The following is a 27,469-nucleotide window of genomic DNA, read 5'->3' as shown; positions in this document are numbered from 1 at the left end:
CGGATGTGAGGTGAGGTGAAATGGGGTTTAACGTCGCGTCCAAGATTATTGCACTTATATGGCGACGTGCATGCACGTGTGTGTGTGTGTGTGTGTGTGTGTGTGTGTGTGTGTGTGTGTGTGTGTGTGTGTGTGTGTGTGTGTGTGTGTGTGTGTGTCCGGAGAGATGCCAATTTATAGTGCTAGCACACTGAGATACCATGCCGCAATAATAAACTGACTGACTCCGAGCCGACTAATCTTTGTTTTAGCCCCTTAATGCCAAGCGCCAGACAGGGTAACAACAAGTACCATCCTTTAACGTCTTTTGGTAAGACGCGGCCGGGGATCTCCGGGCGGACGCTCTACCACTAGACCACGGAGGCGGTCTCCACCTACGGAAGGCTCTGTGCGAGTTGGGTGACGGATTAACGCCTGTTTGCGGTGTTTCAAATGATTCGCACAACAGTTTGGATGATCACATATTTATTCGCATATACACATTATTCTGTGGGCTGATAATAGTTGTGAACGTTCATACGTCATTGGAGATCTGAAAACATGCAGAACATTTGAACATTACTAAACGAGTAAGAAAGGAACATCTGGTGGACATACATGTTAGTGATACCGAATGCAACAGCAGTATTAGCTGGAAGCGCCCTTAAAATGCAAATTTCCGTGCCTTGGACGACGGCGTCATATCATTAAAACATTAGAATATATCTCGATGGTTGACACAAATAAAAACAAATTTAAATAAAGCTTCCAGTACCGCCACGATTAAAATCGAGTCGGAACATGTTGATGATGTTTATTCACGCCATTGTTTGAGCTTAGTGATTACGAAGATGCTGAACAAGCAGGTGAGCTAAGAATAAGTTTTCATGTATGTCGAAAATACATGTGAGTTAAGAATCGGGTTCATGTATGTCGAAAATACAGGTGAGTTAAGAATCGGGTTCATGTAATGTCAAAAATACAGGTGAGTTAACTGTCGGGGTTCATGTAATGTCAGAAATACAGGTGAGTTAAGAATCGGGTTTCATGTATGCCGAAAATACAGGTGAGTTAACCGTCGGGGTTTATGTAATGTCAAAAATACAGGTGAGTTAAGAATCGGGTTTCATGTATGCCGAAAATACAGGTGAGTTAACAGCCGGGTTTCATTTAATGTCAAAAATACAGGTGAGTTAAGAATCGGGTTTCATGTAATGTCAAAAATACAGGTGAGTTAAGAATCGGGATACATGTTATGTCAAAAATACAGGTGAGTTAAGAATCGGCTTTCATGTATGTCGAAAATACAGGTGAGTTAAGAATCGGGTTTCATATGATGTCAAAAATACAGTTGAATTAAGAATCGGGTTTCATGTATGTCAAAAATACAGGTGAGTAAAGAATCGGGTTTCATCTTTGTCAAAAATACAGGTGAGTTAACAGTCGGGTTTCATATATGTCAAAAATACAGGTAAGCTAATAATGGGTTATGTTGCCATTGACTTTGACGACACCTACTCAGTAATTGAGTTGCAGGAGGTTCTGGAGTTGTTGGAGCGCCTGTTGCACCAGCTGCAGCTTGTCCTGAGAGGAGATAGACTTGCTGAGGGCCAGCTGGAGATTGGTGTACACTTCGCTCAAGCTAACACTCGGGGAATCTGAAAACGGAGTTGATCTGTGAGTGAGTGAGTTGGGTTTAACGCCGCTTTTAACAGTATTCCAGTTATATCACGGCGTGTCAGATTAATGTTGGAGGAAAACCCGAAGTGATGCAGGTCTCAGACGTTTACCACTTCGGTGAAACCTACGAGCACGGGTCTGGTGCTGACAAATCCAGATACATTATCGGGGCGAACCGAGTTTCGAACACACCATCATAGGTTTCTGGTTCCATGAATGCAACTCCGCGCAAGGGATTAGAGTGCCTTAGACGACTGGGCCATACGCGCTCCCCGTTTATCAGTGAGTGATATGTGATGTCACACAGGCTAAAGCAGTGAGTTTAGCATGCCATCACACGGGCTGTGACATTCATTGGTATTAATGTCATACGCAGAATGTTTTTGATTGTTGACGGTTCAGAAAATACATTTTTTCTGAAGGGAGAAGCCAAACTTCTCCAATAGGTTAAGAATAACTGTAATCTAAATTTACCTGCACAACGAACCTGCACTAGTCTTTTTCTTGCCTTATTAATATTATAATTTCGGGATTGGATTGTTCAATACACCTGGAGGAAAACTATTTATCAATATCACGGAGGCGACATCAGAAACCGGCTTCACACATTGCATCAATATTGGGATTCGAACCCGGGCTTTTGGCGTGACAAGCGAATGCTTTAACCACTTGGCTACCCATCCGTCTCAACTTTGACAGTTGTCCGATACTTACCTGAATAGAGTGAGTGAGTTGGGTTTAACGCCGCTTTTAACAGTATTCTAGTTATATCACGGCGTGTCAGCTTAATGTGGGAGGAAAGCCCCAAAAGATGCAGTTCTCAGACGTTTACCACTTCGGTGAAACCCACGAGCACGGGTATGGTGCTGACAAATCTAGAAACATAATCGGGGCGAACCGGGATTCGAACCCACAATCATAGGTTTCTGGCGTGCCCAAGGGACGCAACTCTGCACAGCGAATCGCGGCGCCTTAGACGACTGGGCCACCCTACATTTAGAAACCCTTTGATACCCTGTATTCACCAACTCAGTCAAACGTTCAAGATTTTAAAGAATTATTATGTAACCCACCAGATGAGGAGTTTGTGCCTGTGTTTGAAGAATCTGAAATGAAACCAAACTTTAACGAGTTTTTTGGAAAAGGAAGAATGGTGTTTTTAAGTCTACACTCTTCCGCTATGTATCACTATGTTGCCGTATTTTATCTTCGTAAAATCAGGCATGTCATTTAGTCACAGAAACATAAAAAATGTATGGGTGAGTGAATATTATTTTCCGCCCCAGTCAGCAATAGTATGGTGGCCTGTAAATACACGAGAACAATACCACCCGGAGGGATGTGCAACGCCTGTCAATAGCACGCGGGTGTACGTACACTGACAATAACACCCGGATGTACTTACACTGACAATAAAACCCCGATGTGTAACGCCTGTCAATAGCACGCGGATGTACTTACATGGGCAATAAAACCCGGATGTACTTACACAGATACCATGGGATGAACTTACACTGACAATAACTCCCGGATGTACTTACACTGACAATAAAACCCGGATGTGCAACGCCTGTCAATAGCACGCGGATGTACTTACATGGACAATAAAACCCGGATGTACTTACACAGATACCATGGGATGAACTTACACTGACAATAACACCCGGATGTACTTACACTGACAATAAAACCCGGATGTGCAACGCCTGTCAATAGCACGCGGATGTACTTACATGGACAATAAAACCCGGATGTACTTACACAGATACCATGGGATGAACTTACACTGACAATAACTCCCGGATGTACTTACACTGACAATAAAACCCGGATGTGCAACGCCTGTCAATAGCACGCGGATGTACTTACATGGACAATAAAACCCGGATGTACTTACACAGATACCATGGGATGAACTTACACTGACAATAACACCCGGATGTACTTACACTGACAATAAAACCCGGATGTGCAACGCCTGTCAATAGCACGCGGATGTACTTACATGGACAATAAAACCCGGATGTACTTACACAGATACCATGGGATGAACTTACACTGACAATAACTCCCGGATGTACTTACACTGACAATAAAACCCGGATGTGCAACGCCTGTCAATAGCACGCGGATGTACGTACACTGACAATAACACTACGATGTACAACGCCTGTCAATAGCACGCGTATGTACGTAAAGTGACAATAACATCCCGATGTACTTACACAGATACCGAGGGATGTACTTACACTGACAGCGTGACCCAGTGGAGCCTAGGTTGCACGTGCAGCCGTAGCTGTTGCCACTGTTGAAACAGTAGCCGCCGTTCAAACAAGGACTGGAGTCACAAGCAGAAAAGTTTCCTGGAATTGATATGGGGATAGATCATCCATGGGGAATCAAGCATAGGGGACTGTATATCTATTCTACACTAGTTAAACCATGAGGAAACAAGCATGGGGTACTGCATGTATAGTCTACACTAGTTAAACCATGAGGAAACAAGCATGGGGTGCTGTATGTATAGCCTACACTAGTTAAACCATGAGAAAACAAGCATGGGGTGCTGTATGTATAGTCTACACTAGTTAAACCATGAGGAAACAAGCATGGGGTGCTGTATGTATAGCCTACACTAGCTAAACCATGAGGAAACAAGCATTGGGTGCTGTATGTATAGTCTACACTAGATACTCAATGAGGAAACAAGCATGGGGTGCTGTATGTATAGCCTACACTAGTTAAACCATGAGGAAACAAGCATGGGGTGCTGTATGTATAGTCTACACTAGTTAAACCATGAGGAAACAGGCATGGGGTACTGCATGTATGGTTTAATTAAACTTATTGAACAGAAAAATAAAACGTCAACAGAGATCAATTAATGAATGAACCACGTGAAACATTTCGATAATCAACCTTCGCTTTTATAATCTACCAACTAGCTGTGTTTTTATTCGTACATACGATCAGCTGACACAAGTGCGGATGCGCGACGGCTTTTCATATCATATTTCGTTGAACAGAGGGTTCCAGAACAGGAAATGCGAGCGTTCTCCTTTGCCACTTTTATCACCTTCACATATCGCCACCACTCCTATCAACTTCACATTGATCGCATGGTACAGTGGACCTATTCTGTCCCGGGTCAACCATTGGAAAATTACAAGCATGGGGTGCTGTAGACGTTTTCTGTACCGGAATCCCTAAGGGCGAAATATACCTTAGGCAATGAGGACCTAATCTGTCCCGCATCAACCACGGGGAAATAAGAACTGGGTATTGGGAAACTATTCTGTCAACCACGGGGAAACAAGAACTGGTTATTGGGAAACTATTCTGTCAACCACGGGGAAACAAGAACTGGGTATTGGGAAACTATTATGTCAACCACGGGGAAATAAGAACTGGGTATTGGGAAACTATTCTGTCATTCACGGGGAAACAAGAACTGGGTATTGGGAAACTATTCTGTCATTCACGGGGAAACAAGAACTGGGTATTGGGAAACTATTCTGTCAACCACGGGGAAACAAGAACTGGGTATTGGGAAACTATTCTGTCAACCACGGGGAAATAAGAACTGGGTATTGGGAAACTATTCTGTCATTCACGGGGAAACAAGAACTGGGTATTGGGAAACTATTCTGTCATTCACGGGGAAACAAGAACTGGGTATTGGGAAACTATTCTGTCAACCACGGGGAAACAAGAACTGGGTATTGGGAAATTATTCTGTCAACCACGGGGAAACAAGAACTGGGTATTGGGAAACTATTCTGTCAACCACGGGGAAACAAGAACTGGGTATTGGGAAACTATTCTGTCAACCACGGGGAAACAAGAACTGGTTATTGGGAAACTATTCTGTCAACCACGGGGAAACAAGAACTGGGTATTGGGAAACTATTATGTCAACCACGGGGAAATAAGAACTGGGTATTGGGAAACTATTCTGTCATTCACGGGGAAACAAGAACTGGGTATTGGGAAACTATTCTGTCATTCACGGGGAAACAAGAACTGGGTATTGGGAAACTATTCTGTCAACCACGGGGAAACAAGAACTGGGTATTGGGAAACTATTCTGTCAACCACGGGGAAATAAGAACTGGGTATTGGGAAACTATTCTGTCATTCACGGGGAAACAAGAACTGGGTATTGGGAAACTATTCTGTCATTCACGGGGAAACAAGAACTGGGTATTGGGAAACTATTCTGTCAACCACGGGGAAACAAGAACTGGGTATTGGGAAATTATTCTGTCAACCACGGGGAAACAAGAACTGGGTATTGGGAAACTATTCTGTCAACCACGGGGAAACAAGAACTGGGTATTGGGAAACTATTCTGTCAACCACGGGGAAACAAGAACTGGGTATTGGGAAACTATTCTGTCAACCACGGGGAAACAAGAACTGGGTATTGGGAAACTATTCTGAGTTCTGTTTGTGTTACCTGTGCTGTTGCCCGACGTGTTGCCGTTGAAATCTGTAAATATAAAAATGTGCATATATTTCATCAAACTTTAATAAATCTGACAAATCATGACTGACAAAGTACATGGAATGTTTCCAGTGTAAAGTGACAATGAATTGTACAAAAAGAACAGCACTGGGTTTTAATAAGGCTGAAGACGAACTAGCCTCATGCCTTCGCCTTCTTAACCCTATTACGAACATAACCATGCTAACACTTTATATTACAAGACAATTTTAACTTCCTGGTACTGACAATAACACCCGGATGTACTTACATTGACAACGTGACCCAGTGAAGCCGGCGTTGCACATGCAGTAGTAGCTGTTGCCACTGTTGTAACAGTAGCCACCGTTCAAACAAGGACTGGAGTCACAAGAAGAAGAGTTTCCTGCAATTGATATGGGGATATTGATGGGTTATTTTTAGGTCATTTCAACAGATTATAGAATACCTACGCTGAGATAAGCATGGGGTATTGGAATCCCATCCTAGGGACATGCAAGGATGGTGTGCTGGAGGATTTCACGAAAGTGTTAAACGTCATCGACTCACATAACTTGAGGATTATTTCTCTTTGGCTTTTGTATTTCATTCTACTCATATATGAGAGTCGACTATATCTAGGTTTGGTGCAACCATTACAATAGATAGGGGTAATATTTGTTTTCCTTCTTCCCATTTTGATACTTATCATGCAAGTCAGTTAATTTGTGATTTCTGTGAATTCTGTGAATTCTGGGGTTCTGTTTTACCTGTGCTGTTGCCCGACGTGTTGCCGTTGAAATCTGTAAATATAAAAAAGTGCATATGTTTCAACAAAAACTTTATCAAATCTGACAAATCATGACTGACAAAGTATATGGAATAATTTCTAGTTATACGTGACAATGAATCGTACAAAAAGAACAGCATTGGGATTTAATAAGGCTGAAGACGAACTAGCCTCATGCCCTCGCCTTCTTAACCCTATTTCGGACATAACCATGCTAACACTTTATATTACAAGACAATTTTAACTTCCTGGTACTGACAATAACATCCGGATGTACTTACATTGACAACGTGACCCAGTGAAGCCGGCGTTGCACATGCAGTAGTAGCTGTTGCCACTGTTGTAACAGTAGCCACCGTTCAAACAAGGACTGGAGTCACAAGAAGAAGAGTTTCCTGCAATTGATATGGGGATATTGATGGGTTATTTTTAGGTCATTTCAACAGATTATAGAATACCTACGCTGAGATAAGCATGGGGTATTGGAATCCCATCCTAGGGACATGCAAGGATGGTGTGCTGGAGGATTTCACGAAAGTGTTAAACGTCATCGATTCACATAACTTGAGGATTATTTTTCTTTGGCTTTTGTATTTCATTCTACTCATATATGAGAGTCGACTATATCTAGGTTTGGTGCAACCATTACAATAGATAGGGGTAATATTTGTTTTCCTTCTTCCCATTTTGATACTTATCATGCAAGTCAGTTAATTTGTGATTTCTGTGAATTCTGTGAATTCTGGGGTTCTGTTTTACCTGTGCTGTTGCCCGACGTGTTGCCGTTGAAATCTGTAAATATAAAAAAGTGCATATGTTTCAACAAAAACTTTATCAAATCTGACAAATCATGACTGACAAAGTATATGGAATAATTTCTAGTTATACGTGACAATGAATCGTACAAAAAGAACAGCATTGGGATTTAATAAGGCTGAAGACGAACTAGCCTCATGCCCTCGCCTTCTTAACCCTATTTCGGACATAACCATGCTAACACTTTATATTACAAGACAATTTTAACTTCCTGGTACTGACAATAACATCCGGCTGTACTTACATTGACAACGTGACCCAGTGAAGCCGGCGTTGCACATGCAGTAGTAGCTGTTGCCACTGTTGTAACAGTAGCCACCGTTCAAACAAGGACTGGAGTCACAAGAAGAAGAGTTTCCTGCAATTGATATGGGGATATTGATGGGTTATTTTTAGGTCATTTCAACAGATTATAGAATACCTACGCTGAGATAAGCATGGGGTATTGGAATCCCATCCTAGGGACATGCAAGGATGGTGTGCTGGAGGATTTCACGAAAGTGTTAAACGTCATCGATTCACATAACTTGAGGATTATTTTTCTTTGGCTTTTGTATTTCATTCTACTCATATATGAGAGTCGACTATATCTAGGTTTGGTGCAACCATTAGAATAGATACGGGTAATATTTGTTTTCCTTCTTCCCATTTTGATACCTATCATGCAAGTCAGTTAATTTGTGATTTCTGTGAATTCTGTGAATTCTGGGGTTCTGTTTTACCTGTGCTGTTGCCCGACGTGTTGCCGTTGAAATCTGTAAATATAAAAAAGTGCATATGTTTCAACAAAAACTTTATCAAATCTGACAAATCATGACTGACAAAGTATATGGAATAATTTCTAGTTATACGTGACAATGAATCGTACAAAAAGAAACAGCATTGGGATTTAATAAGGCTGAAGACGAACTAGCCTCATGCCCTCGCCTTCTTAACCCTATTTCGGACATAACCATGCTAACACTTTATATTACAAGACAATTTTAACTTCCTGGTACTGACAATAACACCCGGATGTACTTACATTGACAACGTGACCCAGTGAAGCCGGCGTTGCACATGCAGTAGTAGCTGTTGCCACTGTTGTAACAGTAGCCACCGTTCAAACAAGGACTGGAGTCACAAGAAGAAGAGTTTCCTGCAATTGATATGGGGATATTGATGGGTTATTTTTAGGTCATTTCAACAGATTATAGAATACCTACGCTGAGATAAGCATGGGGTATTGGAATCCCATCCTAGGGACATGCAAGGATGGTGTGCTGGAGGATTTCACGAAAGTGTTAAACGTCATCGATTCACATAACTTGAGGATTATTTTTCTTTGGCTTTTGTATTTCATTCTACTCATATATGAGAGTCGACTATATCTAGGTTTGGTGCAACCATTAGAATAGATAGGGGTAATATTTGTTTTTCTTCTTCCCATTTTGATACTTATCATGCAAGTCAGTTAATTTGTGATTTCTGTGAATTCTGTGAATTCTGGAGTTCTGTTTGTGTTACCTGTGCTGTTGCCCGACGTGTTGCCGTTGAAATCTGTAAATATAAAAAAAGGGAATATGTTTCAACAAACTTTATTAAATCTGACAAATCATGACTGACAAAGTATATGGAATAATTTCTGTTGACCGACGTGTTGCCGTTGAAATCTGTAAATATAAAAAAGTGCATATGTTTCATCAAACTTTAATAAGTCTGACAAATCGTGACTGACAAAGTACGTGGAATAATTTCTAGTGTAACGTGACAATGAATCGTACAAAAAGAACAGCACTGGGTTTTAATACGGCTGAAGACGAAGTAGCCTCATGCCTTCGCCTTCTTAACCCTATTACGAACATAACCATGCTAACACTTTATATTACAAGACAATTTTAACTTCCTGGTACTGACAATAACATCCGGATGTACTTACACTGACAACGTGACCCACTGTAGCCGACGTTGCACATGCAGCCGTAGCTGTTGCCACTGTTGTAACAGTAGCCACCGTTCAAACAAGGACTGGAGTCACAAGAAGAAGAGTTTCCTGCAATTGATATGGGGATATTGATGGGTTATTTTTAGGTCATTTCAACAGATTATAGAATACCTACGCTGAGATAAGCATGGGGTATTGGAATCCCATCCTAGGGACATGCAAGGATGGTGTGCTGGAGGATTTCACGAAAGTGTTAAACGTCATCGATTCACATAACTTGAGGATTATTTTTCTTTGGCTTTTGTATTTCATTCTACTCATATATGAGAGTCGACTATATCTAGGTTTGGTGCAACCATTAGAATAGATAGGGGTAATATTTGTTTTTCTTCTTCCCATTTTGATACTTATCATGCAAGTCAGTTAATTTGTGATTTCTGTGAATTCTGTGAATTCTGGAGTTCTGTTTGTGTTACCTGTGCTGTTGCCCGACGTGTTGCCGTTGAAATCTGTAAATATAAAAAAGGGAATATGTTTCAACAAACTTTATTAAATCTGACAAATCATGACTGACAAAGTATATGGAATAATTTCTGTTGACCGACGTGTTGCCGTTGAAATCTGTAAATATAAAAAAGTGCATATATTTCATCAAACTTTAATAAGTCTGACAAATCATGACTGACAAAGTACGTGGAATAATTTCTAGTGTAACGTGACAATGAATCGTACAAAAAGAACAGCACTGGGTTTTAATACGACTGAAGACGAAGTAGCCTCATGCCTTCGCCTTCATAACCCTATTACGAACATAACCATGCTAACACTTTATATTACAAGACAATTTTAACTTCCTGGTACTGACAATAACATCCGGATGTACTTACACTGACAACGTGACCCACTGTAGCCGACGTTGCACATGCAGCCGTAGCTGTTGCCACTGTTGTAACAGTAGCCACCGTTCAAACAAGGACTGGAGTCACAAGAAGAAGAGTTTCCTGCAATTGATATGGGGATATTGATGGGTTATTTTTAGGTCATTTCAACAGATTATAGAATACCTACGCTGAGATAAGCATGGGGTATTGGAATCCCATCCTAGGGACATGCAAGGATGGTGTGCTGGAGGATTTCACGAAAGTGTTAAACGTCATCGATTCACATAACTTGAGGATTATTTTTCTTTGGCTTTTGTATTTCATTCTACTCATATATGAGAGTCGACTATATCTAGGTTTGGTGCAACCATTAGAATAGATAGGGGTAATATTTGTTTTTCTTCTTCCCATTTTGATACTTATCATGCAAGTCAGTTAATTTGTGATTTCTGTGAATTCTGTGAATTCTGGAGTTCTGTTTGTGTTACCTGTGCTGTTGCCCGACGTGTTGCCGTTGAAATCTGTAAATATAAAAAAAGGGAATATGTTTCAACAAACTTTATTAAATCTGACAAATCATGACTGACAAAGTATATGGAATAATTTCTGTTGACCGACGTGTTGCCGTTGAAATCTGTAAATATAAAAAAGTGCATATGTTTCATCAAACTTTAATAAGTCTGACAAATCATGACTGACAAAGTACGTGGAATAATTTCTAGTGTAACGTGACAATGAATCGTACAAAAAGAACAGCACTGGGTTTTAATACGACTGAAGACGAAGTAGCCTCATGCCTTCGCCTTCTTAACCCTATTACGAACATAACCATGCTAACACTTTATATTACAAGACAATTTTAACTTCCTGGTACTGACAATAACATCCGGATGTACTTACACTGACAACGTGACCCACTGTAGCCGACGTTGCACATGCAGCCGTAGCTGTTGCCACTGTTGTAACAGTAGCCACCGTTCAAACAAGGACTGGAGTCACAAGAAGAAGAGTTTCCTGCAATTGATATGGGGATATTGATGGGTTATTTTTAGGTCATTTCAACAGATTATAGAATACCTACGCTGAGATAAGCATGGGGTATTGGAATCCCATCCTAGGGACATGCAAGGATGGTGTGCTGGAGGATTTCACGAAAGTGTTAAACGTCATCGATTCACATAACTTGAGGATTATTTTTCTTTGGCTTTTGTATTTCATTCTACTCATATATGAGAGTCGACTATATCTAGGTTTGGTGCAACCATTAGAATAGATAGGGGTAATATTTGTTTTTCTTCTTCCCATTTTGATACTTATCATGCAAGTCAGTTAATTTGTGATTTCTGTGAATTCTGTGAATTCTGGAGTTCTGTTTGTGTTACCTGTGCTGTTGCCCGACGTGTTGCCGTTGAAATCTGTAAATATAAAAAAAGGGAATATGTTTCAACAAACTTTATTAAATCTGACAAATCATGACTGACAAAGTATATGGAATATTTTTTGTTGACCGACGTGTTGCCGTTGAAATCTGTAAATATAAAAAAGTGCATATGTTTCATCAAACTTTAATAAGTCTGACAAATCATGACTGACAAAGTACGTGGAATAATTTCTAGTGTAACGTGACAATGAATCGTACAAAAAGAACAGCACTGGGTTTTAATACGACTGAAGACGAAGTAGCCTCATGCCTTCGCCTTCTTAACCCTATTACGAACTTAACCATGCTAACACTTTATATTACAAGACAATTTTGACTTCCTGGTACTGACAATAACATCCGGATGTACTTACACTGACAACGTGACCCACTGTAGCCGGCGTTGCACATGCAGCCGTAGCTGTTGCCACTGTTGTAACAGTAGCCGCCGTTCAAACAAGGACTGGAGTCACAAGAAGAAGAGTTTCCTGCAATTGATATGGAGATATTGATGGGTTATTTTTAGGTCATTTCAATAGATTATAGAATAGCTAAGTTGAGATAAACATGGGATATTGAGGGTCAAATCTCCCCCGAAATGAACCGTAGGGAAACAGGCACATTGTATTGAAGACATAGTCTGCACTAGGTCAACATGGGGACACAAGCATGGGGGTAATATGGACATAGTCTGCACTAGGTCTACATGGGGACACAAGCATGGGGGTGATATGGACATAGTCTGCACTAGGTCATCACTGGGGAACAAGCATCGGGGTATTATGGACAAAGTCTGCACTCGGTCAACATGTGGACACAGGCATTGGGCAAATATGGACATAGTCTGCACCAGATCAACATGGGGACACAAGCATTGGGGTAATATGGACATAGTCTGCACCAGATCAACATGGGGACACAAGCATTGGGGTAATATGGACATGGTCTGCACTCGGTCTACACGGGGAAACAAGCATGGGGGTAATATGGACATAGTCTGCACCACATCAACATGGGGACACAAGCATTGGGGTAATATGGACATGGTCTGCACTCGGTCAACATGGGGAAACAAGCATGGGGGTAATATGGACATTGTCTGCACCACATCAACATGGGGACACAAGCATTGGGGTAATATGGACATGGTCTGCACTCGGTCTACACGGGGAAACAAGCATGGGGGTAATATGGACATAGTCTGCACCAGATCAACATGGGGACACAAGCATTGGGGTAATATGGACATGGTCTGCACTCGGTCTACACGGGGAAACAAGCATGGGGGTAATATGGACATAGTCTGCACCAGATCAACATGGGGACACAAGCATTGGGGTAATATGGACATGGTCTGCACTCGGTCTACACGGGGAAACAAGCATGGGGGTAATATGGACATAGTCTGCACCAGATCAACATGGGGACACAAGCATTGGGGTAATATGGACATATTCTGCACTCGGTCAACACGGGGACACAGGCATGGGGCAAATATGGACATAGTCTGCACCAGATCAACATGGGGACACAAGCAAGGGGGTAATATGGACATAGCCTGCACCAGATCAACATGGGGACACAAGCAGGGGGGTAATATGGACATAGTCTGCACTAGGTGAACATGGGGACACAAGCATGGGGGTAATATGGACATAGTCTGCACCAGATCAACATGGGGACACAAGCATCGGGGTAATATGGACATATTCTGCACTAGGTCAACATGGGGAAACAAGCATTGGGGTAATATGGACATAGTCTGCACTCGGTCAACATGTGGACACGGGCATGGGGCAAATATAGACATAGTCTGCACCAGATCAACATGGGGACACAAGCAAGGGGGTAATATGGACATATTCTGCACTAGGTCAACATGGGGACACAAGCATCGGGGTAATATTGACATATTCTGCACTAGGTCAAATAGGGGAAACAAGCATTGGGGTAATATGGACATAGTCTGCACTAGGTCAACATGTGGACACGGGCATGGGGCAAATATGGACATAGTCTGCACCAGATCAACATGGGGACACAAGCAAGGGGGTAATATGGACATATTCTGCACTAGGTCAACATGGGGACACAAGCATGGGGGTAATATGGACATAGTCTGCACTCGGTCAACATGGGGACACAAGCATCGGGGTAATATTGACATATTCTGCACTAGGTCAAATAGGGAAACAAAAATGGGGTATTGTAGATCTATCCTGCACTCGATCATCCATGAAGAAACAGGCGTGGGGGTATTGTAGGTCCATTCTACACAAGATCAACACAGGAAACAAGCGTGGGGGTAATGCCCACATTTTCAGCTTTAGATCATGCATCGGGAAACAAGTTTTGAGTGGTGTCGACCTTGCCAGTAATTGACCAACCATGGGAAACAAACATAACTGAAGCTTTTTTCTGCACTGGACCAACACGGAGAAACAAAAATGGGATATTGCAGATCTTTTCTGCACTTGTTCACTCAAGGGGAAACAAGAAAGGGGTACTGTGGACCTAATCTGTGCCGACATTCCATCCTGGGGACATGCAAGGATGGTGTACTTGAGGATTTCACGAAAGAGTTAAACGTCATCGATTTACATAACTAAAGGAATGTTTCTCTTTGGCTTTTGTATTTAATTCTACTCGTGTATGAGTGTCGACTATATCTAGTGTTGGTGCAACCATTAAAATAGATACGGTTACTATTTTTTTGCTTCTTCCCATTTTGATACCTATCATGCAGGTCAGTTAATTTGTCTTTTCTGTGAATTCTGAAGCTGTGTTTGTGTTACCTGTGCTGTTGCCCGACGTGTTGCCGTTGAAATCTGTAAATATAAAAAAGTTGATATGTTTCATCAAACATTATTACGTCTGACATATCATGACTGACAAAGTACATGGAATAATTTATAGTAGACAGTGAAAATGACTCCTACAAAAAGAACAGCATTGGCTTTCAATGAGACTGAAGACGAACTAGCCTCATGCCTTCGCCTTCTTTACACTATCATGGGCATAACCATGCTAACACTTTATATAATACAAGAATACTTTAACTTCCTGGTACTGACAATAACACCCGGATGCACTTACACTGACAACGTGACCCACTGTAGCCGGCGTTGCACGTGCAGCCGTAGCTGTTGCCACTGTTGTAACAGTAGCCACCGTTCAAACAAGGACTGGACTCACAAGAAGAAGAGTTTCCTGCAATTGATATGGGGATATTGATGGGTTACTAGTATATCTAGGCCATTTCAATAGATTATAGAATAGCTACGATGAGATAAGCATGGGGTACTGGGGGTCTAATCTGCCCGAGATCAACACTGGGGACACAAGCATGGGGAAATATGGACATATTCTGCATTCGATTGTCCATCGGGGAACAAGCATAGGGTAATGTGGACCTATTCGGCACTTGACTAACCAAGGGGAAACAAGTGTTTGACATTGTAGATCTTTTGTGCACTAGATCAAAACGGGGGGAACATGGGTGAAGAACCTTTTCCTGGATTTGATATGGGATACTGATGGATAATTTTCAGATAACAAGCTGATGATCTGATGACAAATATCATGGGAAAGGAGGCCGCGATTAGCTTCAAAATTAACTGACGTAATATTCACTCACTCACTCAAGTGCAACGTCAATCATTTGTGTTACGTTGACATTGCCTTATTATTGATAGCTCTGTGGTGTTTTTTTGTCGCACATGCGCCAAGACACGCGGTGTAGCTGTATGGGAAGTCATGGGTGCCGTTGTACAAAGCGATATTAAAGCACTAAGGTGATCGTAACGCCCATACCTTAACAGTTGTAGCACTGAGGTTGTTGGCTACAACGACACCCATGTCATCAGAAACCTACCTCATGCTTGTGGAGAGAGTCGACTTAAATGGGGATTGGGTGACGAATGGGGATTTGGTGGTCAGTAGGGTTTGGGTGGTCAATGGTGATTGGGTGGCCAATGGGAATTGGGTGGTCAGTTGGGATTGGGTGGTCAGTTGGGATTGGGTGGTCAGTGGGGATTGGGTGGTCAGTGGGGATTGGGTGGTCAGTGGGGATTGGATGGTCAGTTGGGGTTGGGCGGTCAGTGGGGATTGGGTGGTCAGTGGGGATTGGATGGTCAGTGGGGATTGGGTGGTCAGTGGGGATTGGGTGGTCAGTGGGGATTGGGTGGTCAGTGGGATTGGGTGGTCAGTGGGGATTGGGTGGTCAGTGGGGATTGGATGGTCAGTGGGGGTTGGGTGGTCAGTGGGATTGGGTGGTCAGTGGGGGTTGGGTGGTCAGTGGGGATTGGGTGGTCAGTGGCGGTTGGGTGGTCAGTGGGATTGGGTGGTCAGTGGGGGTTAGGTGGTCAGTGGGGATTGGGTGATCAGTGGGGATTGGGTGAGCAGTGGGATTGGGTGGTCAGTGGGGTTGGGTGGTCAGTGGGGTTGGGTGGTCAGTGGGGATTGGGTGGTCAGTGGGGATTGGGTGGTCAGTGGGGGTTGGGTGGTCAGTGGGATTGGGTGGTCAGTGGGGGTTGGGTGGTCAGTGGGATTGGGTGGTCAGTGGGGGTTGGGTGGTCAGTGGGATTGGGTGGTCAGTGGGGAGTTGGTGGTCAATGGGGAGTTGGTGGTCAGTGGGCATTGGGTGGTCTTTGGGGATTGGGTGGTCAGTGGGGATTGGTAGGTCAATGACGATTGGGTGGTGAAGACTTGGATGATTGTATGACATTGTTCCCAAGCGTAGGATGTTGTTGCTGTGTGTGACGTTTTACAAACAAACAAAGAGATAGAGCATGAGGACATGCACGAGGTGGATCTAGGTTTGAGACAGTCGACTGTTGCAGAAGGTGATGGGAATGCCTACGATAGCACCTGCGTGGTTCGAACACAGAACGTCAACAGCCAGTCACGAGTCAATAGGGCGTAAACGGTAAATCAGGGCGAAAACTATACGAATGGATCACTGAAAATTAGTAATGACACCAGGTGTTCGCGAAACACATCAATTGACAATGGCATGGCCCATACCCCTTAAGAACCTAATGACGCAACATATTATTCATTGATCAAGCTTTCTTCGGTTCGATATAAACTATTTCTTCTCTAAGTGAGTGAATGAGTGGAGTTTAACACTGATTTTTACGACGTCTTAAGATTCTACACTTACCTGTGCTGTTACCACCCATGTTGCTGTATGAATCTGGAGAGAACAAACAAAAGGCGTTTACTCGTTTGGTTTGCAGGTCTTCAGACCATCATGCGCGGTATAATAGGGGTCTTGTTTGACCAATGCATCTGCATAATTTAAATTATTAGGAAAACGTCTGAGCATTTTTTTAAAGATAATAAGATTTTGTTCAAAACGTGCATGCTTTCTACTGACACCATAAGATGTAAAGGTAAGACTGACATATGTAAGTGAGGTGAGGTGAAATGGGGTTTTACGTCGCGTCCAAGATTATTGCACTGATAAAGCGACGTGCATGCACGTGTGTGTGTGGCTGCTTGTACTAATCCGGACTGATGCCGATTTATATCGCTAGCGCACTGAGATACCATGCCGCAGTTTAACATGAATACCCCACTCAGTCACAGTATACTGACTCTGGGCCGACCAGTCCTTGTTTAAGGCCCCTTAATGCCGAGCGCCAGACAGGGAAACAACAAGTACCATCGTTTAACGTCTTTTGGTATGACGCGGCCTGGGATCGAACCCCAGAAGTTCCGCTATCCGGGTTCGAACCCCAGATCTTCCGCTCTCCGGGCGGACGCTCTGCCACTAGACCACGGAGGCGGTCGACATATGTAAGTAACTGATTGCAGAGGTTTCGGGAGGCGTTCATCAATACACGAACATGAGCAAGTCTCCGGTCAGATGACGTAGGAGCACAAACATCTCGTAAGATGTTCACGGTTAGATTTTCTGGTGAAAGTCGAAAATCGACATTTTTACTAAATTTTAGCCTTACTTGTATGGAAGCACTTAAGTGCCATAAGCTAGGAAAATATATATCATCTACATGAGGGATACTTTCAAAGTATATTCTGCGTAGATGTGCGTAGATGCGTAGATGTGAGTAGTACCACTACGATGTAAGTATGGTCTTCGTAGATTTAAGTACCATCTACTGTAAGTATGATCTACGGAGATGTAAGCATGATCTACGTAGATGATATGTTATCTTAGGATGTGGCATTAATATGTACAAGATAAAGAAAGTAGTTTATGCCGTTATTGTAATGAAGGCTATGTTGAGGATGAGTTTCATGTACTTCTCATTTGTAAATATTATCAGTTTCTTGGAAATAGATACCTCCCTATGATTTCAACTATGTACAAAATGAACAACTGATGAAAAATTTGTTGAACTCCCGCAATGCTAATACAATATCATCTCTGTCAATATTCCTGAAGAAGATTTTTGAAATTAGACGTTAATATTATATGTAAACTTATTATTACCTACATGTGACTGTACAATGTTGATTCAAAAAAACACTTCTGTACTATAGGTCATATGGCCTAAAATATTGAATAAACTTCTGTCTGTCTGTGTCATTAATATGCTTCCATATACGCGTGTATGTATAGTAGCTGGACTGAGCTGGGTGTTGTGGCAGACATGACGCCTACGTACTTACACTGACAGTGGTTGCCGTAGTTGTTGCTCGAACACTCGCAGTAGTAGCCGCCGGTGTAGCTGTTGCAGGAACCCGAGTTCTGGCAGGGGTTGCTCAAACACATATTCTGATTCCCATCTGAAGCGGAGATGAGGTTCGCAAACAATAAACACCAGGTTCCGTAGCTCACCTAACGGTTGTTTGTTTTCTTTATATTATTATAGAATTTGACAAATACCGTGTATATGAACACTTACATTTAATACATTTTTAACAAAAACGATTGACATGATCAAATTTAACTATGAGGACTATGAGACACTGCTTTTAATGTGGCGCAAATTTATATTATGTGAAGTTCAGGAGGTAGATACACACCCATCACAACGGTCCAGTATGTAAAATTACAGACTCCCACTTTGTACATAGGGTTAATTTAGTGACCAAAGGAATTTCCAATATGACAGCCATTGGACTTTTAATGAGCAGGTATTTGAAAATGCTGTTGTTGGGATTATCAACGTTATTTTTCAACACGATTCATACTATTCTGTACTGGCACATTTAACATGGGATTCGACATTAAAAGGCTATAAATGGGGTTTAATAACCGACTGATTAAATTGTTAAATATCATGGACAAGTAATTGACAAAAAGATATGGCTTGATCATTGGATTAAAACTACTGTTTGTGTAGAGTATGGCGATTGATATTGAAAGCGCATACGTTCGCAGTTGGGGCCGTAGTAATTGATGTTGCAGGTGCAGGTGTAGTTGCTGCCCTGGTTGCTGCAGCTGCCGTTGTTCACGCAGGGGTTGGAGTCACAAGGTTGAACGTCGAGAACTGGTGGGGAGAAAATCATTCAGTAGACTGCATGTTTGTACTGTAACATGTATTCCTGCAGCTGGTATACACATACGTACAAGAGTCAGGGAAGGGGTATATTAGATGTTTAGTACAAATATTATGACCGCCATACAGCTGGATTATTGCTGGGTGCGGTGACAAAAGGACATTTGAATGTTATGCTAGCAGCGTCATACCCTCGATAATCCAGACTGAGTGTATTATATTTTGAAAAATACTCCCCATGCAACTATAAACTTCGTTTCGGAAGTGACGTCAACACCTCTCTTATTATTTATTCTCCCAATAATCTACATCCATGTTCAGATGAAAAACCTGACACAAGACTCCTTTTGCACATGCACATCTTCCCGAGGCAAGGGAGTAAATTTACTGTAAAAGTCCATTTTCCACCCTTGCCGAACATGGCTGGAATTTCGAGGCCCGATCGGAGCGCCACCGGTGGCGATTACGAGTGATGTCCCTTCTACATCCCCCCTCTTCACCAATCAGATTCCACCTTTCATATCACTTGCATTTGCTCCAAACAAAATGGCGGCGCCCAACCGATCTTTGTTGTTATAAATTGGGTCTTACCTCGGGAAGCACATCAAATCAATTAAGCACCTTGATAAAAATATGGAAAGATTTGGAAAACATCTGTCGACGCCCAGTTGGCGGATGACATGCTTTGCAAATCCTGCCATCGATCGTAATCTGCACGGCAGTCGCAATGTTGTTTATGAACCGGATGTCAATTTTGTAACGCGACTTTGATTGGACTATGCATAGAGTCGTTAGTCCAGCCAAAGTATAATTCCAGCCTTGTTGGGCAAGGATGGAAACTTGACTTTATAGTCAGTTAACTCCCTTGCCTAGGGAAGATGTGGTGTAATTTGATTCGACGGCAAATTTTAGAGTTGCATATTTTGAATCTGCCTCAAAACGCAGCAAACGATGGCAAAATGGGTGCAGAGCATATATCCTAATAATGCAGTTATAATTCCCTATATTACCGAGGATGGGTGCAGCTACTGTACTTACGATCACACGTTGTGCCGATATAACCTACGGGGCAATTGCAAGTGTAGTCGTTCCTGCCGACAGCGGTGCATTTGGCGCCGTTGTTGCATGGCTGTTGGCTACAGCCGTCTGAAAAGACGTCATGACTATGTACTGTCATTGTTGATCTCCTTCTTCTTCTTCTTCTTGTTGTTGTTGTTGTTGTTGTTGTTGTTGTTGTTGTTACAATTATTATTATTATTATTATTATTTATTTATTTATTTTTATTTATTTTTTATTAGTATTAGTATTATCGTCACCATTATGACAATGAATGGATTAGTAATTATCGCTCACCAGGTAGTTTTTCCAAGCTGTACGAGAGTTCGAATCCATTATCGTTGACCATGTAGTCCGAGTAGAACTTGAGTGTAACCGACCCTTGCTGTTCATCCGCTGAAATATACAGAACCACGGAGTGTAGTTTCAATAACATGGGCGACCTTCCTTTCTAGACATCGGTAAGTTGGTGAGTGAGTTAGGTTGCAGTATCTCAGTTGCACCTCAGCCTGTACACCTTCAGGGGGAGAAAGGCCTGAAGTGATACAGCCCATAGACGTTTACCACTCTTCGGCGGATCCTCGAACGACAAAGGGTCATAACTCTGCACAGGGCATGTGGTGCTCAGACCACCCGTGTCCACTCGAGAGAGTGACAGTATTTTAACAGCCTACGAAGTATGAAATGCGAGCGAGTGAGAGTTTAATGCACTAAAACAGTATTCTACCATGAATTTGAAAAAATCTATTCTGATTGGTCAATCATCGGTTTCAAATCATAATAACCACCTCTGGTTCAAACAGCTGATGTGACGACCGCATCACCTCAGAAGTTAATATTTATGGAAAAGAACTTCTTTCAAATTCAATTAAGAATGGTTACTTTTACAGGTAACTAGTTCACATTGATAACACAGCATGTTTGTCTCCACGGCATTTCAATGATTAGCCGTGAGCGATTGAATGACCTCAACAAGCCAACAACAAGTCCCAAAAGTCCGAAAACATCGACCCGAGAATCTACTCCAACCCAGAACAAGGACTGTCTGTGTGAGACTGAATGTTGTTTAACGAATCACTCAACAATATCCCAGCAATATCAAGGCGAAACCAGTGGCAGAAAGCATGATGAACGTTCCAGGCCGTCGGGACACGATGCCGTTCAATCAACAAGTCGGGCCTGACCACCCGATCCACTGAGTCGTCTCTGAAGACAAAAGTGGGTGCTGGGGATATATTCTGACCCGAAATCCCCCGATATGTGTGTTTATGAGTCAGAGTCTTCTTACCTGTGTATTGCTTGTTGGAGTAACTGCCACACACCTTGCCAATCCCCCCGAAGTTAAAGAGCAGATAGTCCCAACTGCAGGAGCTCTGGTACTCTATCTTGAGAGACTTCACGTTGATACTGACCTGGAGATCATTTAAGAACAATCAAGTCGCATCAGCAGCCAACCCATGACGATGTCCGATGGTTTGTTTGTTTGTTTGTTTGTTTGCTGTTTAACGCCGCACTCAGCAATATTCCAGCTATATAACGGCGGTATGTAAATAATCGCGTCTTGACCAGACAATCCAGTGACTGAGCATCGATCCACGCAATTGGGATACGATGACATGCATCAGCCAAGTCAGCGAGTCTGACCACCCGATCCCGTTAGTCGCCTCTTACGACAAGCAAAGTTGCCTTTTACGGCAAGCACGGGTTGCTGAAGACCTATTCTATCCCGGATCTTCACGGGTCCATGTGTGTACGAAGGTGGATTGATAAATTCACAAAGAAGAACTGGATGATCGTGACATTGTTTGTTGTGGACATTACACGAGTCATGGAGGTGTATCCACAAAAACTGTACGTTCCTCGTTTGTCGATTTTCCAAAGGTCACAGACCCCTGCTTAGTTTACTGAGTTGTCACAGCGAAACGATTGACGCAAGTATTGATGGACATACTGCCATGACATTATTACATCACGACAAAAGATTTCACTATGACGCAATTCCTTCTTTGAGAGGCTGAGAACTTATCAATGAATCCTCGTAACTGACATCAACATTACGTTGGTCACTAAAATAGCATATATTTTAGAGATCAGACAAGGTAGACAAAAACAACTCTTTAAACAACAATTTACTTTTAAAAGCTTCAGGGAATGTCTCCTCTAACTTTTACTTTCTCAATTTCATCTTTGAGAAAAATATGTTTCAACTGAAAAAAGATTTACACAAACTTTTACCACCCAAAAAGACAGATTGGCGCATAAATGTCCACCTCTTGTTTTGTCAATGCGAAATTTTGGTTTCATGTTTGCGATATCTCAGTTTTCAGTAATTTAGCTTCAAATCACACCGTTTTATGACCTATGAACATTTTCATGAACGAATTATGACACATGCCTTCGAGATTTGTGTTAAGTTGTGCCTGGGACTCAGGATAGAGCAAATGAAATGAACAGTAAGGTGGTGTTCGGGATTCAGCTCATCCTCTGTGACCTACTTTTCCGACTAGCGTGGACTATTAGGGCCTACTCTACTCCTTACCTTGTAGTAGGCCTGGGTGTCGGGGAACTGGATGGTGTAGGTCTGCTCAGTGCTGAGGGGGTACTTCGAGGGGTAGCCGGGGCTCTTGATGGTGCCGGTCAGACCGGTCAGAACCTGATCCTTCAACTTGGACGGAGCTGGAAGAGACGATAGCATTGCGCAACGTGAAACAAATAAGTGTCTAATATCTACAATTGTACGTTAAAATCCTTAGTTGAGGATAGTACCGTGGCCATAACAACTTGCGTCTCTGTATGGTTATCCTGCGCTAGGGTCGGGCGTGCCCAACAAATCGGCATCGACTGTTGACTGAGGGCATCGACTGTTGACAGTCGTCTAAGGCGCCGCGATTCGCTGTGCAGAGTTGCGTCCCTTGGACACGCCAGAAACCTATGATTGTGGGTTCGAATCACGGTTTGCCCCGAATATGTTTCAAGGTTTGTCAGCACCATACCCGTGCTCGTGGGTTTCACCGAAGTGGTAAACGTCGAAGACCTGCATCACTTCGGGCTTTCCTCCCACATTAAGCTGACACGCCGCGATATAACTGGAATACTGTTAAAAGCGGCGTTAAATCCAACTCACTCACTCGCTCACTAATGCCTGACTTCGAGTTGATCAAGTCCATGCGTCCCGCCCGAGGCTCCCAGTCCCATCGTAAGGGCGCACTGAGCGGTGTTTGGGGTTTCAGTACATCGCCAGGTTGCTACCGGAAGTCTCATTAATCGTAACTTGTAACACGCTTTCCTATGAATGAAATTCATATTTTACCTTGACGTCTTTGCCGGAGATGTGCATCCTGTAAAGAAAAGAAACCGTCCTTTACTCCTGCTACTGTTACTGCCGCTGCAACAACTACTGCTTCTGATGTTTCTACTGCTACTACTTCTGCTGCTACAGCTACTACTGCAGCCGCTGATACTACTGCTGCAAATGATACTAATACTACTTATATTACTTGTGGCGCAAAAACTACATGTGTATTACTATTGCTTCTGTTACTACTGCCACTACTGCTCCTACTACTACTTCTGTCGACCCGGGGTAGAAAAGGTCTTCAGCAACACCTGCTTGCCGTAAAAGGCGACGATGCTTGTCATAAGAGGCGACTAACGGAATCGGGTGGTCAGGCTCGCTGACTTGTGGATCGTCACTTCTACATCTGCTACATGTTCTGTTGTTATTTCTGCTGCTGCTGCTGCTGCTGCTACTTCTACTGCAGATGCTACTACCAGTTCTTAGACTACTGTCATTACTACTACCTCAAATACCTTCTCCTACTTCAAATAAATTAATCTGTTCAAGAAAAATTTGGAAGAAATTAAATTGTCCTCAGGGTTTACAAAATAATTAAATCGTTCACTTGACATGCGAGATGTTCAGAAACAAATCTGTGATACCCTAAATATTGGTTCTTATTTAAGAAAAAAGTGTATCTCTAACGCATATGAATTCAATTGTCCCGGGCTTTAGGCTAGTGGTTCGCCGAAGACCCGGGTTCGAATCCACACATTGGTACAATGTGTGAAGCCCATTTCTGGTGTCCTCCGCCGTCAAAGCGGCGTAAAAACATACTCATTCACCCGTGCCAATGAAGGCACATGCGTTGTACAGTTCAGAGTTAATTTACAACAGAAACGGGCGGTCGGGTAGCCTAGTGGTTAAAGCGTTCGCTCGTCACGCCGAAGACCCGGGTTCGATTCCCGACATGGGTACAATATGTGAAGCCCATTTCTGGTGTCCCCCGCCGTGATATTGCTGGAATATTGCTAAAAGCGGCGTAAAACCATACTCACTCACAACAGAAACATACCTGAGCGCTCCGGGCGGCAGCAAGACCTAGGAGACATACAATCAGAACTCCCAGTGAAAACGCCGTCATTTTGAAGGAGGCTGGTGTGATAAGTCTGTGACATACCACTACTTATATACTGATCTCTGTTTGAACAATTGCAGCACTGCCATACAATCTTCACCACGCGCATCATGCACCATCCACGTATCACAAATAAATGTAAACAGTGCTATCGGTTAATTGTTAGTTTAGCTGATACAGAGGACGCTGTGATAGCTCACCTGGACAGGTGATGAAAGTGATATTGCCAAGGCATGCTTAAAGTCCTGTTGGCGATCAACAATAACACCGCGTTAACATGCACTTCGATCGATGACTGTTTAGCACACAATGTGTAGTTTGAACAGCGTCAAAAACATTTCTCAATTCATTGATTGCTTTTTCTGTATGATAATTTAATAGTTAATATGAACAGATAGGGTTTATCTTGTTTCGAATTTGAATGTGGGTAAATTGTCTAGTTTTGTTAGGTTCGTACGAGGTAAAAGGGCGCGTTAAAGCATTCGCTCGTCACGCCGAAGATCCTGGTTTGATTGTTTCATTGGGTACAATGTGTGAAGCCCATTTCTGGTGTCCCCCGCCGTGATATTGCTGGAATAGTGCTAAAAGCGGCGTAAAACCATACTCACTCACTCACTTTTGGGTGGATGTATGAAGGTTTGGTGGGTGGGGTTTGAGTGAACGAGTGAATGAGTGGGGTATTGGTTGGTCGATGGGTGGGTGAGTAAGTTAGTCGTTTTACACCGATTTTATCAGCGGTCAAACCAAGAGACCCAAATAAATCTCTCTCTCTCACTCTCTCTCTCTCTCTCTCTCTCTCTCTCTCTCTCTCTCTCTCTCTTAACCTAGTAGTTTCCTGGCCAAAACAATGCAAATATCAGATCTGTGATTCTATCTCCTCAGATGCGCAGACTATTGTTCTGTTCGGTGCCGTGCGGTTCAAACTACAAGGCTAAGCACAAGTTCTATAAAATTATTTCGTTTTCCAAAATCGCGACTGAGAAGACAACAATGCACGGATAACGAACTGTAATGTTCACGATGATGGTTGGAAGGGCCCGTTGAATGAATTGGGCTTATTCATTCATTTGTGTTGCGCATATTGACTCTTGCTGTGTTGCAGTCGTATTTTGCGAGAGATATGCCTGCTGGTTCTGAAACTGACCGGAAACGGATGGTGTACGATCCTTATATGGAAAAGGGCTAAAGGGACAGCACTCTCATCAAACACTCGACTGGACTGTTTCTGTAAACAAACGCCGTAAAGTTCAAGTAACTCAGGTACGTTTGCTGTATAGTTAACAAACAGATAAAATCTAACCACAGTAGTAATTTAGAAATATGTTTTACCAGGATTTAAGTAATATTGTTCATAGTTTCTCCAGATAATCCTAAATATCCGCGATTGTCTTTCTCATGCTCACCTGGTTATATCAATACTTCGTGAAACCGAAATATTTTGGAAATAACAGATTCCAGCTATGGTTACACTGGAGGGTGTTTTATTATGTGTGTTTGTCTAGTCAACACGAACAAAACAGCCTGGTTGCCAGGGGTTGCTATGACGGGAACTAATCACCTCGCAGTAGAGTTGGCCCCCAACAACCCGCTATTCGTAAGATTTGGTTGGTTTGCTGTTTAACGCCGCACTCAGCTAGCTCTCTCTCTCTCTCTCTCTCTCTCTCTCTCTCTCTCTCTCTATATATATATATATATATATATATATATATATATATATATACACATATATATATATATATATATAATCGAGAGTCTGGACCAGAGAATCCAGTGATTGATATCATGAGCATCGGTTGGGATCGATGACATGCATCAACCAAGTCAGCGAGCCTGACCACCTGATTAGTTAGTCGCCACTTACGACAAGCAAAGTCGCCTCTTATGGCAAGCATGTGTTACTTAAGATATATTCTACCCCGGATCTTCACGGGTCGACTTTGTATTTGAGGTCTGTGTGTTTGCCCAGACATGACCAAGGACATAGCTGAAAGGGTGTGCAATGAAGTATAACTCTAGGATATATTAAGAACAATTGCCATAGCAACGGGATGGTTTATTAGAGTTTGTAAAGATCAATCCCTGATCCGTCACATGTAGAACGCATGATTTTCTCATAAAATTGCTAATTGGTGTCAGAAAAGAATTAATCATTTTTGCAGAAAGCAGAGTATTCCCGACTTTACATCAGAAGACGAAATTAATATTCGGCGTTTTAAAATTATTATGGTGGCTGACAACAAATGTGTTCATCCAATATCCTGAAGTCATTAGTATTGTTAACTTTAACGAGACGAGATTTCTCAAACGAAGACGAACAGATTCCTAACGATATAAATATAACAGACAAATACCATTTCCATAAATCATAAGAACTCTCTGCCAAAAGTGGATTTCATTGTACGATTCCGATAAACCATGAGCATAAGAATCACTGTGAAATACGTCTATGCTTCTACTTCAAATCACCCGTGAAGATCCGGGGTAGAATAGGTCTTCAGCAGTCTTTTCTTGCCGTAAAAGGCGAATATGCTTGTCGTAAAAGGCGACGAACGGGATCGGGTGGTCATGCT

General features: G+C 42.5%; 1 protein-coding gene across 4 annotated transcripts; it reads right to left on the bottom strand.

Moving 5' to 3' along the window:
* Window positions 1-448: 448 nt before the first annotated feature.
* On the bottom strand, window positions 449-24,908 carry LOC124151924 (fibropellin-1-like). Of its 4 annotated transcripts, XM_048389620.1 has the most exons (31): window positions 24,837-24,908; window positions 23,795-23,822; window positions 23,024-23,160; window positions 21,773-21,896; window positions 20,782-20,880; window positions 20,466-20,573; window positions 19,302-19,418; window positions 18,595-18,711; window positions 17,120-17,152; window positions 15,052-15,165; window positions 14,751-14,783; window positions 12,330-12,443; window positions 11,918-11,950; window positions 11,436-11,549; window positions 11,024-11,056; window positions 10,542-10,655; window positions 10,131-10,163; window positions 9,649-9,762; window positions 9,237-9,269; window positions 8,755-8,868; window positions 8,453-8,485; window positions 7,975-8,088; window positions 7,674-7,706; window positions 7,196-7,309; window positions 6,895-6,927; window positions 6,417-6,530; window positions 6,119-6,151; window positions 3,909-4,022; window positions 2,733-2,765; window positions 1,498-1,637; window positions 449-532 (listed from the first exon to the last, which is right to left on the bottom strand). In XM_048389620.1, exons 1-30 carry the CDS (start codon window positions 24,903-24,905, stop codon window positions 1,498-1,500), a joined length of 2,442 nt encoding a protein of 813 aa, XP_048245577.1. In that variant the 5' UTR covers window positions 24,906-24,908; the 3' UTR covers window positions 449-532. The 4 variants fall into 4 exon arrangements, with proteins under 4 accessions (XP_048245577.1, XP_048245578.1, XP_048245580.1 ...); XM_048389621.1 differs by lacking the exon at window positions 2,733-2,765; XM_048389623.1 differs by lacking the exons at window positions 6,119-6,151; window positions 6,417-6,530.
* Between the last annotated feature and the right edge of the window lie 2,561 nt (window positions 24,909-27,469).

Source organism: Haliotis rufescens, unplaced genomic scaffold (genome assembly GCF_023055435.1).
Source record: "Haliotis rufescens isolate VD_foot unplaced genomic scaffold, xgHalRufe1.0.p SCAF_8, whole genome shotgun sequence".
NCBI classification, from domain to species: domain Eukaryota; kingdom Metazoa; phylum Mollusca; class Gastropoda; order Lepetellida; family Haliotidae; genus Haliotis; species Haliotis rufescens.
Note: the sequence above shows the minus strand (reverse complement) of the source record. Positions and strands in the feature narration are given on the sequence as shown.

Coding starts and splice junctions, on each gene's coding strand:
- LOC124151924 (XM_048389620.1), bottom strand. CDS start 24,905: ATGACGGCGTTTTCACTGGGAGTTCTGATTGTATGTCTCCTAGGTCTT. Junction 15,166..17,119: donor CATGGGTGGTAACAGCACAG/GTAAGTGTAGAA, acceptor TATCAATTGCAG/GAAACTCTTCTTCTTGTGAG. Junction 4,023..6,118: donor CACGTCGGGCAACAGCACAG/GTAACACAAACA, acceptor TATCAATTCCAG/GAAACTTTTCTGCTTGTGAC.